The sequence below is a fragment of the Rhipicephalus sanguineus genome, chromosome 1, assembly GCF_013339695.2.
Source record: "Rhipicephalus sanguineus isolate Rsan-2018 chromosome 1, BIME_Rsan_1.4, whole genome shotgun sequence".
Lineage (NCBI taxonomy): Eukaryota > Metazoa > Arthropoda > Arachnida > Ixodida > Ixodidae > Rhipicephalus > Rhipicephalus sanguineus.
In genome coordinates this window covers 77,418,587-77,433,443 of record NC_051176.1, presented here as the reverse complement: position 1 = coordinate 77,433,443, position 14,857 = coordinate 77,418,587, and the positions used below count along the sequence as shown (strand labels likewise).

At 47.2% G+C, this 14,857-nt stretch overlaps 1 protein-coding gene across 3 annotated transcripts in view; it reads left to right on the top strand.

The window, feature by feature from the left end:
- The window catches only part of LOC119393221 (sodium-coupled monocarboxylate transporter 2), a 96,646-nt gene that overhangs the window by 41,497 nt on the left and 40,292 nt on the right, over positions 1-14,857 (top strand). For 2 of the 3 annotated variants that reach the window (XM_037660081.2, XM_049414851.1), the window contains exons 2-4: positions 13,907-13,972; positions 14,066-14,117; positions 14,209-14,276. In XM_037660081.2, coding sequence (XP_037516009.1) covers positions 13,907-13,972; positions 14,066-14,117; positions 14,209-14,276 — 186 coding nt within the window. The remainder of the gene's footprint in view (positions 1-13,906; positions 13,973-14,065; positions 14,118-14,208; positions 14,277-14,857) is intronic. The other variant, XM_049414856.1, reaches the window with a different exon arrangement.

Genomic DNA, 14,857 nt, shown 5'->3' with positions numbered 1-14,857 from the left:
TATACTGTAGTATGCATGGCTATGCTACGCTTTACCCTCCTCCTTTCCTTCCTCCTCAGCCCCACTTCCCTTTCCCACCCCGTTGCTATACTATACTATACTACACTATACTATACTATACTATACTATACTATACTATACTATACTATACTATACTATACTATACTATACTATACATGGCTATGCTATGGTTTCTCTCTCTTTCTCGCTCTTTCTATCTCTTTCTTTCTTTTCTGTGTATTTATTTCTCTCCGCTTTTTCTGCCTCTTTCTCTCTGTTTTTTTTTCTTTCTCTTCCTATCCTTTTCTCGTTCTCTCGATCATGGCAACGCAATCATATGGTTCCCATAAACGCTCATTCTGCTAGCGTGCCTGGACAGCCGAGTGGTTACGATGCTCGCCTCCAGACCGTGAGTACCCGGGTTCGAATCTCGATTCGCCTAGAAATTTTATTTCGTTTTAATTTCTTCTTCACCTTCTCTCCATTTCTCCTCTCCTTCCTCCGACGCGTCGCTAGGCGACGCGTGGTGACGTCATCTCTCGGCGAGGTTTTTGTGCGAACACCTAACGGCGCCACCTCCTGCTTAAACAGCTTCGCGGTTAATAACATGAAATTTATAGGTACTTTCTGTTTTATCTTCATCAAAGTTCTTGCATTAGGAGAAATGTATAGAGGGTTTCACTGTTTACTAACACAGGCCCTGGACCGGTTCCGGTTTCCTGCCCTGGCGTAGGCTAGCAGGATTGGCCGGGAACAAAAGCCTTGGCGAGTAGCCCGTGTAGAGTTTCAACACTTTTCTCCCTGTGTCTAGCAAAATATTTGAATTAAATATTCTTCTAAGCTGCACACAACACTAAAAGAGTTAGTTTTTAACTATAAGCGCCTTTCTTTTATGTGAAACTGGAAAAAGAGTATTCCCTTACTCTGAAAAATCTTAAAAAAACGCTTTACGCTTCGGTGTTGCAGAATAATAAATGAGGTGACCGGAAGTTTCTTGGGGTACACCACGTGCTCCTGCTATCGCAATCTTGAAACCGTCAATACTCGGTTCTTCAAATAATGCAGTCAGAACGTTTTATCAAGTAAACAAATAGTTTCTGTAAATACCACTGTCACTTCGTGATATGTACAGAACATAGTTAGATTTTACCTGTTCTTCAACAGAGAAATGTGGTTAGGGCTGTCAAAATGTTCTAAATCAAATCAAATTTGCCTAAAAGGTTGCTATCATGCTTCATCCGCTACAGAAGTGTGAAAAGGGAACACTTGGTAGAATAAAAGCCTTTTCTAGAAGACAGCGTTCAGCCGACATTCATCTTTCTACGAATTAGGAAAATTCAGACTTTACGAAAGTTAATGCCAAACTCGCCACACACCAGACGCGTTTAGGTGGTCGCGGGAAGTGTCGTCTGTTGAGATGTTCTGCGAGTTAACGAACGCTAAGACGAAAATGAACGAAGTTGCAGGGAGGCCGCAGCGCATATCGAATGCTGGACGTCATTGGGAACAAAAGGCACACTACCCTCTATGTAGCGAAAATGCTTTGAAATTCACAACAGAGCTTGTTTTTTTTAAACAGGGTGATTGCAGTAGAATTTTTCCATATAATGGCTGAGAAGTTGTGCATGGGACTTCTCCGTAATTCAACAAACAAATTGAGCGACACATAACATACGAAAAAAAGAAAAAGTAGGTCAACAAAATTGCCATTTTGTTTCTGTTATATTGAAAGGATATTTTTTACAGTGTAGCAGCGGCTACCGATCTGACTGGATACGTCCAATCTACGTCACTTTTTTCCCAACCTGTTTATATGAAGGAATGCTGCTGGTAATCGTTCAAACATTTTATCATTTATTTTCTATATATAAAACAGTAACAGAAAGAGAATACGTAATCACAATTTGCTGCCAGACTTGGGAGCCTCCGGTAGACAGCAAGCGTCACCTGCCTGTGTTACAAAGAGCTCCTCGTTGACGTGAGCCGCGCGACAACGTTTATCTCGAATTTTTCATTGCGATAGCAATTATATGTACATTCTCGGTGGGTTTTTGCCGTTGCCGCCACCGTCATGCTCTGTACAAAGTCCATATCGTTAACATCGCCCCGCGCATCGTATGTTTTACACGCGATTAAAAGGATGCAAGCGTTGGGGACGAACGCGGCTGAAGCAGATACGAAACGAGCCGGCCATCTCCGTCGCACGAAGTGTGCATGCGATAGTGTTACCCCGCGTGCGAGGCCTGCAATCGATGGCCCCTCAAGCAGAGAGAAAACTCCCCTGCCGTCTTTCGCCAGGCGAAGGAGCGTCGGAGGAGGGCTGCGTCGCAACTGTGAACATTGCTCACAAGGGGGTGGTCGCGAGCGCGCTATCTCGATGGACATCAGAAGACTACTCGTAAACTTCCTGTGCTCTCAACGCTTCGCGTTTAGAGGACTCACAGCACGAAAACCGCTTCGGCCCCTGCAGCGGCCGTGTTCCCTTAAACCAGCGTTTTGTTGAGCTACGTGAGATCGGATCCAAAAGAGTTAGCTGCTAGCCTTACTTTGTATAACATTCCAATTTGTTGCTATCGCGTTCATTGCTTCGCCCTTGCGGCAAAACTCTTTTTTTTTCTCGAACACCATGATAGCCCTAGCTGTATTGTGGACTACAAGTCTAGCGATTGGTGACGTGTCAGACTGCGGCATCGTGCAAGTAAAGCAACCGGCGAGCGGAGTCGCTTGAGCTCATCGGTGCGGTCAGCGTCGGGCTCGCGCTATCCGATCAACGTCAGGATCCATGCGTCTCCGGCCGTAACTACACCTTTGAAAACTTCACGATGTGTTAATTTTAGTGCTAACAAAGGATGAGCATGTGAGAGACCACAGGACAAGCGCTTGTCCTGTAGTCACGTGTTCATTTTTTCGTCTTATTTAGAGCTCAAATCAAGATGTCAAGTATTAACCAACGCGCCCCGCAAGATGTTCTCTTTAAGCGTATTCCTGAAGGCATTACGCAGATTTAGAATAGGGCACGCAAAGTTTTGCGTTAGCGTTTGTCGCCACTGCGTACACATCATACGCGATCCTTTTGGGTACCGCCGTTAAGCGACGAAAATAGCGTATCGTACCCAGCGAACGCTAGCCCTACTATCCCTATCCTCAAGCTGTCTAATATCACATTGCCCGTGTTTGCGCTTATCGATGATCGTTCTCAGCTACTTTTTGTTTGTCCGCATATACTTCTTGGCGTTTCGAGGTCATCTGCATATGGTAGAATACAATGTGAACGGTCACGAGGTGGATCGACGCGTTTTCGTAAGCGTAGTAGTTGTGCACATCATGGCCTTACCAGGCACGTCGACTACACTGACGTTTAAAGGGTAACTTATGGTCTGGCGTAACGTCCACTCACTATAGAGCACAGACATCAGTATTATCGAAACGAAGTGCTCTTTACGGTGCGATGATGTGAATATCGTACGTAAATTTCGTTAGCGCATTCCTCCGGGCTCGAGCAACGCCTGAATATAGCTTGCTGAGTGATAGGAATACAAATGTAACGTTTATTAGACTTCTATGAAAGAGAAGCCAACACTGGAACCACAATTGTTTACCCGGCATGACGCGTGTATCATAGGAGCACATATGTAATATTTATTGCTTTGTTATAAAACTTCATTGGCAGCACAGCAACCACAATTGACGCTGCACTGACATTACGCCAGCACAGGGACTTTTTCCAAAGCAGTTTCAAGACGTGGCGTGGCTCTGTGGTATAAAACCTGACTGCCACGCAGAGTGCTTGGGTTAGATTCCTGCTAGGATCCTCATTTTTTATTGTTTGCATTCGTCGGGTCAACGCTGCCGATGTCGGTTTTTGTTTACGTTCTCGCATTTAAATCAGGCCCCGGAAACTGAGCACTAGTTTCGGTTTCGAGGAACGTGCACGCTCGTAGCGGTTGCCGGGTATCCCAAGATCTGGTTGAACTAAGTAAGGCCGATGTGGATGTTCGCATTTATTGTCTTTCACTGGTTTTTACAAATAAAGAAATTTGATTGAACTGTAAAGAACTCTTCTTTAGTTTATTTATCTTTTTTATTTCTTATTTTGTGAATTTTGAATTGGGCGAAGCGCGGGGAGTGGTTGACTTGTGTTCGTAGCGCTTGCCTCCGCTCACCCTTGCCGCTCGCTCAGCGATATCACAAGTGGGATCGCACTCGGTTATCTTCGCTCGGTTGGCGTACCAAGTATGAATACGGGAAAGATAACAAATTTGATGGGGCGTGCAGCGAACGGAAGCCGCAGGGAGCCACGTCGAGGAGGCCAACCGAGTATTCGACGAAGATGGCTAAATCGGGGCATCACATGTTTTGTGCGGCTCTGTGGTTTGCTAACCCATGGATATCTAGTACCTCGAAAGTTTTCTTAGGTTTCCTAGTGACGACGGGTGAGCAGGTATTCATTTTGCATGAGTACATGAGTAAATCCAGGTCTCTGCAAGCCTGACTGGACTGACATGAGCGCAATGTCGCTAGACTAATTCGTCATGACGACAGCCTACCTGTTACGGGCAAAATACGTTTAATGAAAGGCTTGAATGCGTGTTGGCTCGGCGACACAGTTTGTTCATCTTATACTTTTTCCATGTAGTTCAAATGATGTGAAGCAATTATAGGCTTCTTCCAGTTCACGGAAATGCATGTAGCCACTTTGAAACTTTGTGGGCCTTTACTTCTAATACTGCCACTGAAATACATTTAATGGACTCACTGATGCTTTGAATAATCGTTTAATAGAGAATGTCGCTGGAGCGGACGTTTCGACTGCTGGTCTTTTCTTCGTCAAGGCAATGCTGCTGCCCTGACGAAGACAAGTCAACTTGTCGAAACACTGTCTCCGGCGGCATTCCCTTTTCAACGATTTCTGATCGCTTCAAGGCTCCATCTCACCCTGAACTTCTGTCTTGTTTGGTACTCAGGTTCTGTAAGAAAAATATGTGCGTCGTCATGACAGGCGTGATTGAGTCAAGTACGACGTGGCCTGCTCATGATTGTTAATAATTTGCGCATTGGTTCGGATATCCTGGGTTCAATGTTTGCTCAGTATGTGCATATTTCAGTTCTAAATTAAAGCGGCTTTTGCAGATTGACACTTTCACACTACGTGTATGTCTCTGTTTTTTTTTTTAGTACGAAACGTATGATTAAAAAAATTAGATTTTACTATAATAATTTATTAATAATATCTGGGGTTTAACGTCCCAAAATCACGATATGATTATGAGAGACGCCGTAGTAGAGGGCTCCGGAAATTTCGACCACCTGGGGTTCTTTAACGTGCACCTAAATCTAAGTACACTGTCAATTTTTATGAAAGGGAACACGCGAGCGAGTGGCCCGCGAGCTCCGGCGGCTGCTTGCAGCGCCTTCAGGCGTGCGCGAGAGCAACCACGGTATCTTTTCGCGTCATCTAGTGGAGAATAAAACAACCAGTCATGGGGTAATATGCAACCAGCTGCAAGATTGCAACCCCCTCCCCCTTCAAGCCGATTACGCAAGAGGCCAGGCCAGCGGCGTGTCGTCTGCTGCTCGTAAACTGCGTTTGGCACGCGGGCGCAATCGAAACGCGGAAGCTCTGTCGCTTGGCTTTCGCGCGTTACACTTCGGCCGATTTAGATTTAAGCGACAGCGGTTGAGTCAGGTAAATTTTCGTTGCTGGTTTCCGGTTTTCAAATCTCGCATCGAATGCTGTCGAAAACATTTTTCTGAGTAGAATCCCACTTACGTGTCACCTGTCGTCACAAAATGTACTGGCAAGTCTGCGCTCGATGCTTAAAAGTCATGTATAGTGACTTCCGCCGGGTTTGGCCTCCCCAGTCCTCCAGATCTTAACACCATCGAGAACTTCTGGGGACTTTCGAAAAGCGCGCTGGCGGGCCAGTCCCTGCATGGACTCTCGGCGGGCGACCTCTGGGTTGTCATTAGGGAGGAGTGGGAGAAGCTGAGAAGGGACACGTCCCTAACGGCCGCTCTTTATCAATCCCTACCAGCTAGAATGGCAGCTGTTATGGCCGCAAATGGTGACGCCACGCGGTATTAACAATTGTCATAATGTGTTTTTACTTTTATGTGGGGGTCAAAAGCAAGACGACGTTTTTCCAATTTCAATAAACTCATTGAATTTTTTTCATGTTTCATGCTCACGTCATTTATGTTAGTGATAATTATCGATCGAGATCTTTACAACCATGACAAAGCCTTTTCTCCTTCTGTTTGCTATGCAGCGCCATTTCGCGCTCTCAACACAAACCCGGCGGAAGTCACTATGCGTGACTTAAAGCATCGAGCGCAGACTTGCCAGTACATTTTGTAACGACAGGTGACACGTTCACGGCTAAGTGGGATTCTACTCAGAAAAATGTTTTCGACAGAATTCGATGCGAGATTTGAAAACCGGAAACCAGCAACGAAAATTTACCTGCCTGGACCGCTGTCGCTTAAATCTAAATCGGCCGAAGTGTAACGCGCGAAAGCCAAGCGACAGAGCTTCCGCGTTTCGATTGCGCCCTCGTGCCAAACGCAGTTTACGAGCAGCAGACGACACGCCGCTGGCCTGGCCTCTTGCGTAATCGGCTTGAAGGGGGAGGGGGTTGCAATCTTGCAGCTGGTTGCATATTACCCCATGACTGGTTGTTTTATTCTCCACTAGATGACGCGAAAAGATACCGTGGTTGCTCTCGCGCACGCCTGAAGGCGCTGCAAGCAGCCGCCGGAGCTCGCGGGCCACGCGCTCGCGTGTTCCCTTTCATAAAAATTGACAGTGTACATGGGCCTCAAACATTTTCGCCTCCATCGAGAAATTTTTTTTTTTTACTTGTGTGGATCGAGCTTTGTCTTATTCAGAAATCGGTCAGCTTTAGTTTGTCCACTTCACAACACACGAACAAAATTAAAAAAGATGGTTAACTAAATTTAACGAATGGCCGCGTCGCCCGAGTGGCCAGCGGACCTGCAAGATAGCACGAACACATTCCGCTTGCATGCGAAGCGGAAAAGGAGGGCTTCCGCGGCAACCCTCCTCCTCTCGGTTTCACGCCCTTTCCCTCTATATGCTGATCTCACCAGTGACGTCATGAAAAAAAGTTTTGTTTGTGAATTATTTATAGTAGGTGCCCAGCAGCCGCCACTGGTGGAAGCGGCGCCGCCGCAGCGTATCAGCATGCGAGAGCGCGTCCCATGGGAAGTATTGGCTGCGAGATCGACCTATAGGTGACAGCAGCGTTGCCGCGTTAGTGTGGAGAGGCGGTCGGAGGCGCGTATACAAATGCGCACAGCGGCGCTTTGTTGTGAGCAGTTTGAGCCGATTGTCGGCGAATAAAATGCGTTGATTGCTGCTTACTGGTAATATATACACTCCTCGTTGTTGAATTGATGCACGAAGATCATCCAACGTTCCTATTACTAGTGAGAGAAGCGCAATCTGCAGATGGAAGGGATGCTCGCCCTGGATGACAGTCTGCGCTTACGCACTTTATATATATTGTTGTTTTCTCTGTACGTGTTTAGCTTGTGTTCTGTGTACTACGCACTGCTGTAGCACGACTGAACTACTTAAGTGTTTACTTCTTGTTCATTTGTATGCCAGCCCATATTCCTGTGCAATGAGTTCAATAGCACTGTTCACGCGAATACGCATACGCAGGTAAGAGTTTAGCATAGAGCCTTCATCGATTGATTACGTGCACGACAGTGATTCAACAAAGGTCCTGTTATTTTGTGGAATAAGTGTCTTTTTTTTTCAAAATAATAATGTCCGCTGCCTTCCGTCAATTTATAACTCCACACAAACGCTCAAGATAATGTAAAAAAAAAGGATGAGGTTTTGCGTGAAATTATACGACATAAACGTATAAGGCACGCCGTCGGGCTAAGAACATGGGTGGTTCTGCATAAATTTCGCCCCAAGTTAAAATTGCGTGCGGCAACTCCGTTTTATCACTGCCGTGTCTTTCCACTGTGTTTTTTTTTGTTTTTTTAGGGACAGTTTGAGTACCGAAGTCTCAGACTTCACTCGATAGAAATATTTCGCTGTAGCGGGACCACGACCGTAAAATAAAGGGACATCTTAAGCGCAACTAAAACTCATCATGAATTACAATGCCGCAGTTATACACCTAACAACAACGCGAAAGTCCATGAGCCTTGTTTTTGTTTACCACGGAGTCGCCAAAATGCTGCGCTCACACACAATTTAGTGCTCCTCATGTTTGGGACTATGCCAAGCGCACTTTATGATGTACTTGAACCAGAAAGCGGCACCACCACTGAAATGATTATGGCGAACGAAGGGTACGACACCAATACACAGCCCTCTCGAAAGTCGCACTCACTGATCTTATTACAATGTGCATGCAGCCGAGTAAGCCCATTTGCTTTTGTACGCAATGTTAAGTATTGGCCGCGAGATCAAGCGGAGTCGCCGCCTGGCGGCTACTGGCTGAAGTGCGCCTAGTGTGGATTGCTCCCTATGTCGTCTGCTGGCCTCGTCGTGTTTGCATGTGCGCGTACGTCATGCACGTTCTCAAAGGGCGGTTTGTTCTGTTGTGTTAGCGCGAGTTTAACTGCTCGTAGGTATACCTGACATGTTGTACAGCAGCAAATGGGCTTGCTCGGCTGCATACGCATTGTAATAAGATCAGTGAGTGCGACTTTCGAGAGGGCTGTCTATTGGTGTCGTATCCTTCGTTCGCCATAATCATATCAGTGGTGGTGCCGCTTTCTGGTTCAAGCGCATCCTAAAGTGCGCTTTGCATAGTCCCAATCAACAGGAGCATTAAATAGTGTGTGAAGGCAGCGTTTTAGCGACTCGTTGTTAAACAAAAGCTAGGCTCTGGGCCATAGGCGTGCGCACAGGGGGGGGGGGCAGGGGGGGCGGCCGCCCCCTATTCACCTAAGAGGGGGGGGGCGCAAAATCAGCCCCATACATTGACATGATAGGGAAAGGGGGCGCTGCGACTCGGGAGTGGCGATGTCAGCGCTATGCATTGACATAATTGGGAGGGGGGGCGCTGCGAAGAAACTTCGCCCCCCCCCCCTGAAGGGGAACCCTGCGCACGCCTATGCTCTAGGCCATGCACTTTCGCGTTGTTGTAAGGTGCATAACTGTGGCCCTGTAGTTCATCGGTTATGCGATGGGTTGTAGTTGTGCTTAAGCTGTCCTTTTATTGTACGGTCGTGGTCCCGCTACATCGAAATATTTCTATCAAGTGAAGTCTGACGCTTTGGTACTCAAACTGTCCCCTAAAAAAATTACAACATTTCCCGATAAAGGGGACCATGAGGCGATGCGAAGCCGGAGCACTTGCACGATCGCGTTCCGTTGGCGTTCTTTGGGCATGCTATCGACCTCGCGTCGTGGAAAACGAAGAGGAACGCTACGCGCGTCTTGTCTTCCCTCTAGCCTGGCCGCTAATTCTCACAGGGTGAGCGGGGAACGCGGTCGGCAGGCGTGCGAGAGGGGGTCAGCGTAGGAGAGGAGAGAGAAGGGGAGGGGACGCGCATGAGCTGGTGCTCATCGCGGCCTTGCGCAGGAGAGAATTTCGGCATGTCTAGCCCGCGTTCCAGAGGAAGAGTGGAGAGGGGGAAAGGGGAGAGGGAAATTGGGGGGCTGGGAGAGGAGGAGGGGTGTGGGGAGAAGTGGAGAGGGGGAGGAGTGGGGGACGTGGAGAGGGGAGGGGAGAGGAAGAGTGGAGAGGGTATGTGCATGCGCAGTAAGGGTGGTCACGCCGCACACCACCACCACCACCACCGGATTGAACTCCGCCATAAGATACAGACAATGGAATGACACGGCAGTGATAAAACGGAGTTTTATCACTGCAGAACCACCCGTGTGCTTAGATTTAGGTACGCTTTGAAGAACCCACATGTTCAAAATTATTCCTGACGGCGTGCCTTACATCTTGAGCGCTTGCGTGGAGTTATTAAAAATTGATGGAAGGCAGCGGACACTATTTGCTTGAAAAAAAAAGACACTTATTCCATAAAATAACCGGACCTTTGTTGCATCACTGTCGTGCATCGATGAAAGCTCTGTGCTAAACTCTTAACTTTTTATTCTGTTACTAGCTCAAGAACAAGGGCGTACGCGTTGAACGCCTCCGTGGCGCTAAAGCGCTGTCGATCACGTTGATTTCCTGACTAAACTTATCAACTGTCCTAAATTTCATGGAGAACTGAACAATAATAAAAAAATGCGTATTCGCGCGAGCAGTGCTCGTTCTCATTGCAGAGGAATATGGGCTGGCATCAGGGGCGTAGCCCGGGGGGTCGGGGGGGGGGGGGGTTCAACCCCCCTTCCCCCCGAAATATTTCATTATTGCATGTGTATATATACACGCATACATACAAACGCATGCACGAACACACATAAAGTATGGTCGAACCCCCCGAAGAAATTTTTTGTCTACGCCCCTGGCTGGTATACAAATGAACAAGAAACACTTAAGTAGTTTAGTCGTGCTACAGCAGTGCGTAGTACACAGACCACAAGCCGAACACGTACAGAGAAAACAGCCAGAAGCGTCATAAAGTGTATAAGCGCAGACTATCTCCAGGGCAGGCATCCCTTTCATCGGCAGATTGCGCTTCTCTCACTAGTAATAGTAACGTTGGATGATCTTCGTGCATCGATTCAACAATGAAGTGCGTATATATTACCAGTGGGCTGCAATCAACGCATTTTATTCGCCGAGAATCGGCTCAAACCGCTCACAACGAAGCGCCGATGTGTGTATTTGTATACGCGCCGCCGATGGCCTCTCCACACTAACGCGACGACGGTGCTGTCACCTATAGGTCGATCTCGCCGCCAATACGTACGAGCAGTTAAAATCGCGCTAGAATAACAGAACAAACCGCCCTTTGAGAATGTGCAGGACGTACGCGCACATGCAAGCACGACGTGGCTAGCAGACGACGCAGGGAGCAATCCACACTATGCGCGCTTCAGCCAGTAGCCGCCAGGCGGCGACTCCGCTCGATCTCGCGGCCAATAGGGAGTTTCCGCCCCCTGTTTAAACTACCAATGTCTGTTCTGGCCGTTCCTGGGAAACTATAAGCTGTCCATCACCTGTGGCGCAAACCCGCTTACCGTAGCCCGTGGTATACGGGTATGTGTCACACGGGTCTGGAAGAAAGGGTTTGACGACGCACGCGACAGGATTTTCACATTACTCATGTCATGACCAGACAGTCGTAATTGTCAAGCCCATTTACCCTCCCATGCCAATTTTAGTCTACACCAAGTTAAGGAGGCGATCACGAGAGCACCCAGACGTAGGCGGTGGAATAGATAGATACGTAGATAGAAACACTCAAAGTGCTTTGGGTTCGCTAAGAAATTCTTCGCATTTAAAACATTGCTAGCTGTGGACGGCAACGTGTGATTGCTCGTAACTGCCTTGGTACAAGGTGCTTTTGGGAACATTAGAGCGCAAAACCAGACATTCACAGGAACGAGAGACACAGGACGGGGGCTATAGCGCTTTAGCACCCGTTCTGTCTCTCTCTTTCTTGTGAATGTCTGGTTTACCGCTCTAATGTTACCAAAAGCTATGCACCATCTCGCCGAACTTCAAGTTTCGATAGATACAAGGTGCGTCGCTTAATTCATGGTGTGAATGACTTGATAATGCTGTAGTCTGAATGCTGACAAAATTTGAAAAGCATCATTTCAAGGTCCTTTTAAGCAAAAAAAAAAAAAAATGGGGCAGCTACGCACTAGTGGTGCGAAGACCGGGAAGCAGCGGAGTTGGTGGCCTTCCCCTCATCTTTTACCTCCTCATCATCCTCGCTTTCCTGTCCTACCTCCTTGCTATCCGCGATGCGCAGCGCCTATAGGGGCGCCACTGAAAGCCGCGTAGCGGCGGCCGTTGGAACCGCTCGCGGGTCGCGTAGCAGACGCCTCATTTGCGGGCGTGCGATTCGCCGGTTGTGCGCGTCCCAGATAATTACTTTTGCGGCAACAGTGTGCGCAAAGGAGCCGCACTTTATAATAGTGGACATGTGTCCGATGTCACAGCTGTGTGGGACGACAATGTCCCCATACGCGACAAGTGTTTGTCACAGACAATCGACAACAAGCTTCTCCTACGAAGTGGAGCTCATCGTAAGTACACCGCTTTCTTTATAACGATCACTAACGCCTACATGCGTTGACGCGTGAACCAATGTTTTTTCTCGACACAGTAGCTTCGTTTACGTGCCATGTGCTGATATAGTAGATTTTGAGGGAGCGCTGTCGCACCGGCGTATAGATTTCACAGGGTCGGCCACGTGAAGGGTCAGCGTTGGTAAAACTTTGAAACCAGCACGATAAACTTGTGAAAAAATAAACGATAAGCTTGTCATCATCGGTGCAGAAGCACACAGCGAACATTCTGCACCGATGATCGCATTCCAGTGCCATCAATAGGTAGAATGCAGCCGATTTCGTACAGCAGACGTGTGATTCCACGGCGCTTTTTTAAAGGAGCCGTCACCTGCCCTACATTCTCTCGCATTGCGGTTCGCGCCATTCGTTTTTCAAGTGAGCCAAGGTATCGCGTTTTATCAGTAATAACAACCTCATGTGAATTGTAGTGTCTACAATGCAGGCGAGGCGACCAAGTGTAAACGTAGTAGCGTTCGCTGAAAACGTAGCGACAAAAAAAGAAGAAATAGAAACACGGTAATCGTTCTAACACTGCCGTAAACAAAGCGCGATTGCTTAGCTTCTACGTCGTACAGCCGCAATCCACCGCCGTCGTCGCTTTCGCTCATGAAATAGCACCGGAAACCTGTAGATGTGCGTTCCTGGCGATTTTTTGTGAGTGTTTGAGCAGCCGACAACGCAGCCGGCATTTTTCGACAACATCGCCAGAATCGTTAAATCACGATGAAAAACACATCCATCCGTGCACTCGCGTATAGACGCTCGCGGGAACACTGCTCGCCGGGCCCCGCGAGCGCTTCCGAGCCATGGCGGCAGATGGCGTCGTCGGCGCTTTGCGCATCGCCTATACTATACCATACACGGCTGTGCTACGCCTTACTCTCTCCCCTCTCCTTTCCCTTCTCCTCACTCTCGCTTCCCTTTCCCACCCCTTACTACACTATACTATGCATGGCTATGCTATGCTTTACCCTCTCCACCTCCCCCTTTCCATCCTCACCCTGATATCACTTCATTAAGAAGCACAGGACATCGCCTATCCTGTGCTTCTTAATTCTTCGTCCTCGTCCCGTGTGCGCTCCATCAACCAAGGATGAACGTATGCCAACTAGCTCAAGATTTTATGCTTACCAGAACATTAATCTCACGCAATCGATGCGCTGCACCGTTCACACGATACGGCTAATACAAATAAGTATTCCACTGCGAGAAGGAGATGCAGTGCCTCTCTGTCAGCTTATTTTACCGTATCGCAGTGGTGATTGCTGGAGGGACTCATGTTATGAGGCAGTTATATCGGTGTGAATATCTATTCTTGCTATATAATATTTAGCAGAGTTCTTCAGTTCTTACAAGCCCAAGCATATAGGCTACGTTTCATGGCTCATGTAGCAATGGCCCGAAACTAATTCATTCCATGAACGTCTGCTCTACCTCGCCTCTCCGCTCATATTAAAAAAGAGTGCTCAATACAAACATGCCAAAATTTCAATAATAAGAAGAAGGAAACACTCCTGGGCTCTATTATTCTTTGAAAGAGCAAATGTTAGCCAATCACCATACGGCACATATCATTAGCAAACGTGTCCGCTCAGTCGTCAAGAGCAAAGATTGTTTACAAGCTAGAACCTTTTTAAATGCATCGGTTGTTTCATTTTGCGCTGGAGTGAAATTCTCACTTTTATTTATCCTTATTTTTCTTTTCAGTATTTAAGGATGCGTTATGGAAACAAAATCGGACTGACAGCCTGCGGCATTTACTTCTTCATAAGTGTGAGTACATTCTTAAAACAACGGGAGACTACGGAGTTTTTTGGGGCGGTGCGGGAACTGAGATCCACTGCCTCGTCTCGATCTTGACTGCAGGTAACAATTGGAGCCGTCGCCTTGTTCACAGCCTCTGTTGCGGTCTCGACAAGTGAGTATGAAACTCTTTTCTTCGCATGATTAAAAATAGACTACGCATTCAGACAGCTATTAGTGAAGTGTCTTGACATTCGTATCCGCAGTATTCAACGCGTCCCTGTCTTGGAGCACCGTCGGCATCGGCATCGCGAGCACCATCTACACTTCGCTGGTAAGCAAACCCAATTCTTTCAAGTTTTCTGCGTTTTATTCTCGACCACGACCACCATAAGTGTCGGCCCTAAACCCACAATTTTCTTTGTTAACTTTTAGAATTTGTAGCATTTCAAGAAAAAGTTTGCCGTTTCTTCTGTTTCTAATGCTGTAACAGCGTAATTACGAGATTATTTGAACATGATTTCACTATTTTTAGCCGTATTATTTGTCGCTTTATTGTTGTTTGATCAGACATCAATGACCAGGAATTGCCACTCCGCCGACATGAACGATTTTTCATCACTGCAAGCCTTCATCTTCCCTTAAACTTCTAATTTGGATTTCTTTTTGTTTGATTGCTTCAACAGATTTTAATCACTTCTGATAGAGAACTTCTCCAACCATACAGCTAGATTTGTTTAAAAGTAGTAAATTGCTTACATAAGTAGGAAGATATCCACAATAGAGCGCTCGTGTTCTGTGGTTCTTCCTTCGTCTGTTGTGTGTACCCGCGCTCCCAGTAAGCTGAAGAAGTATGCATTACCAACTAGCCCACCTTTCGATACTTTTGAGATATCCACAAGCCACCTTCGTTAA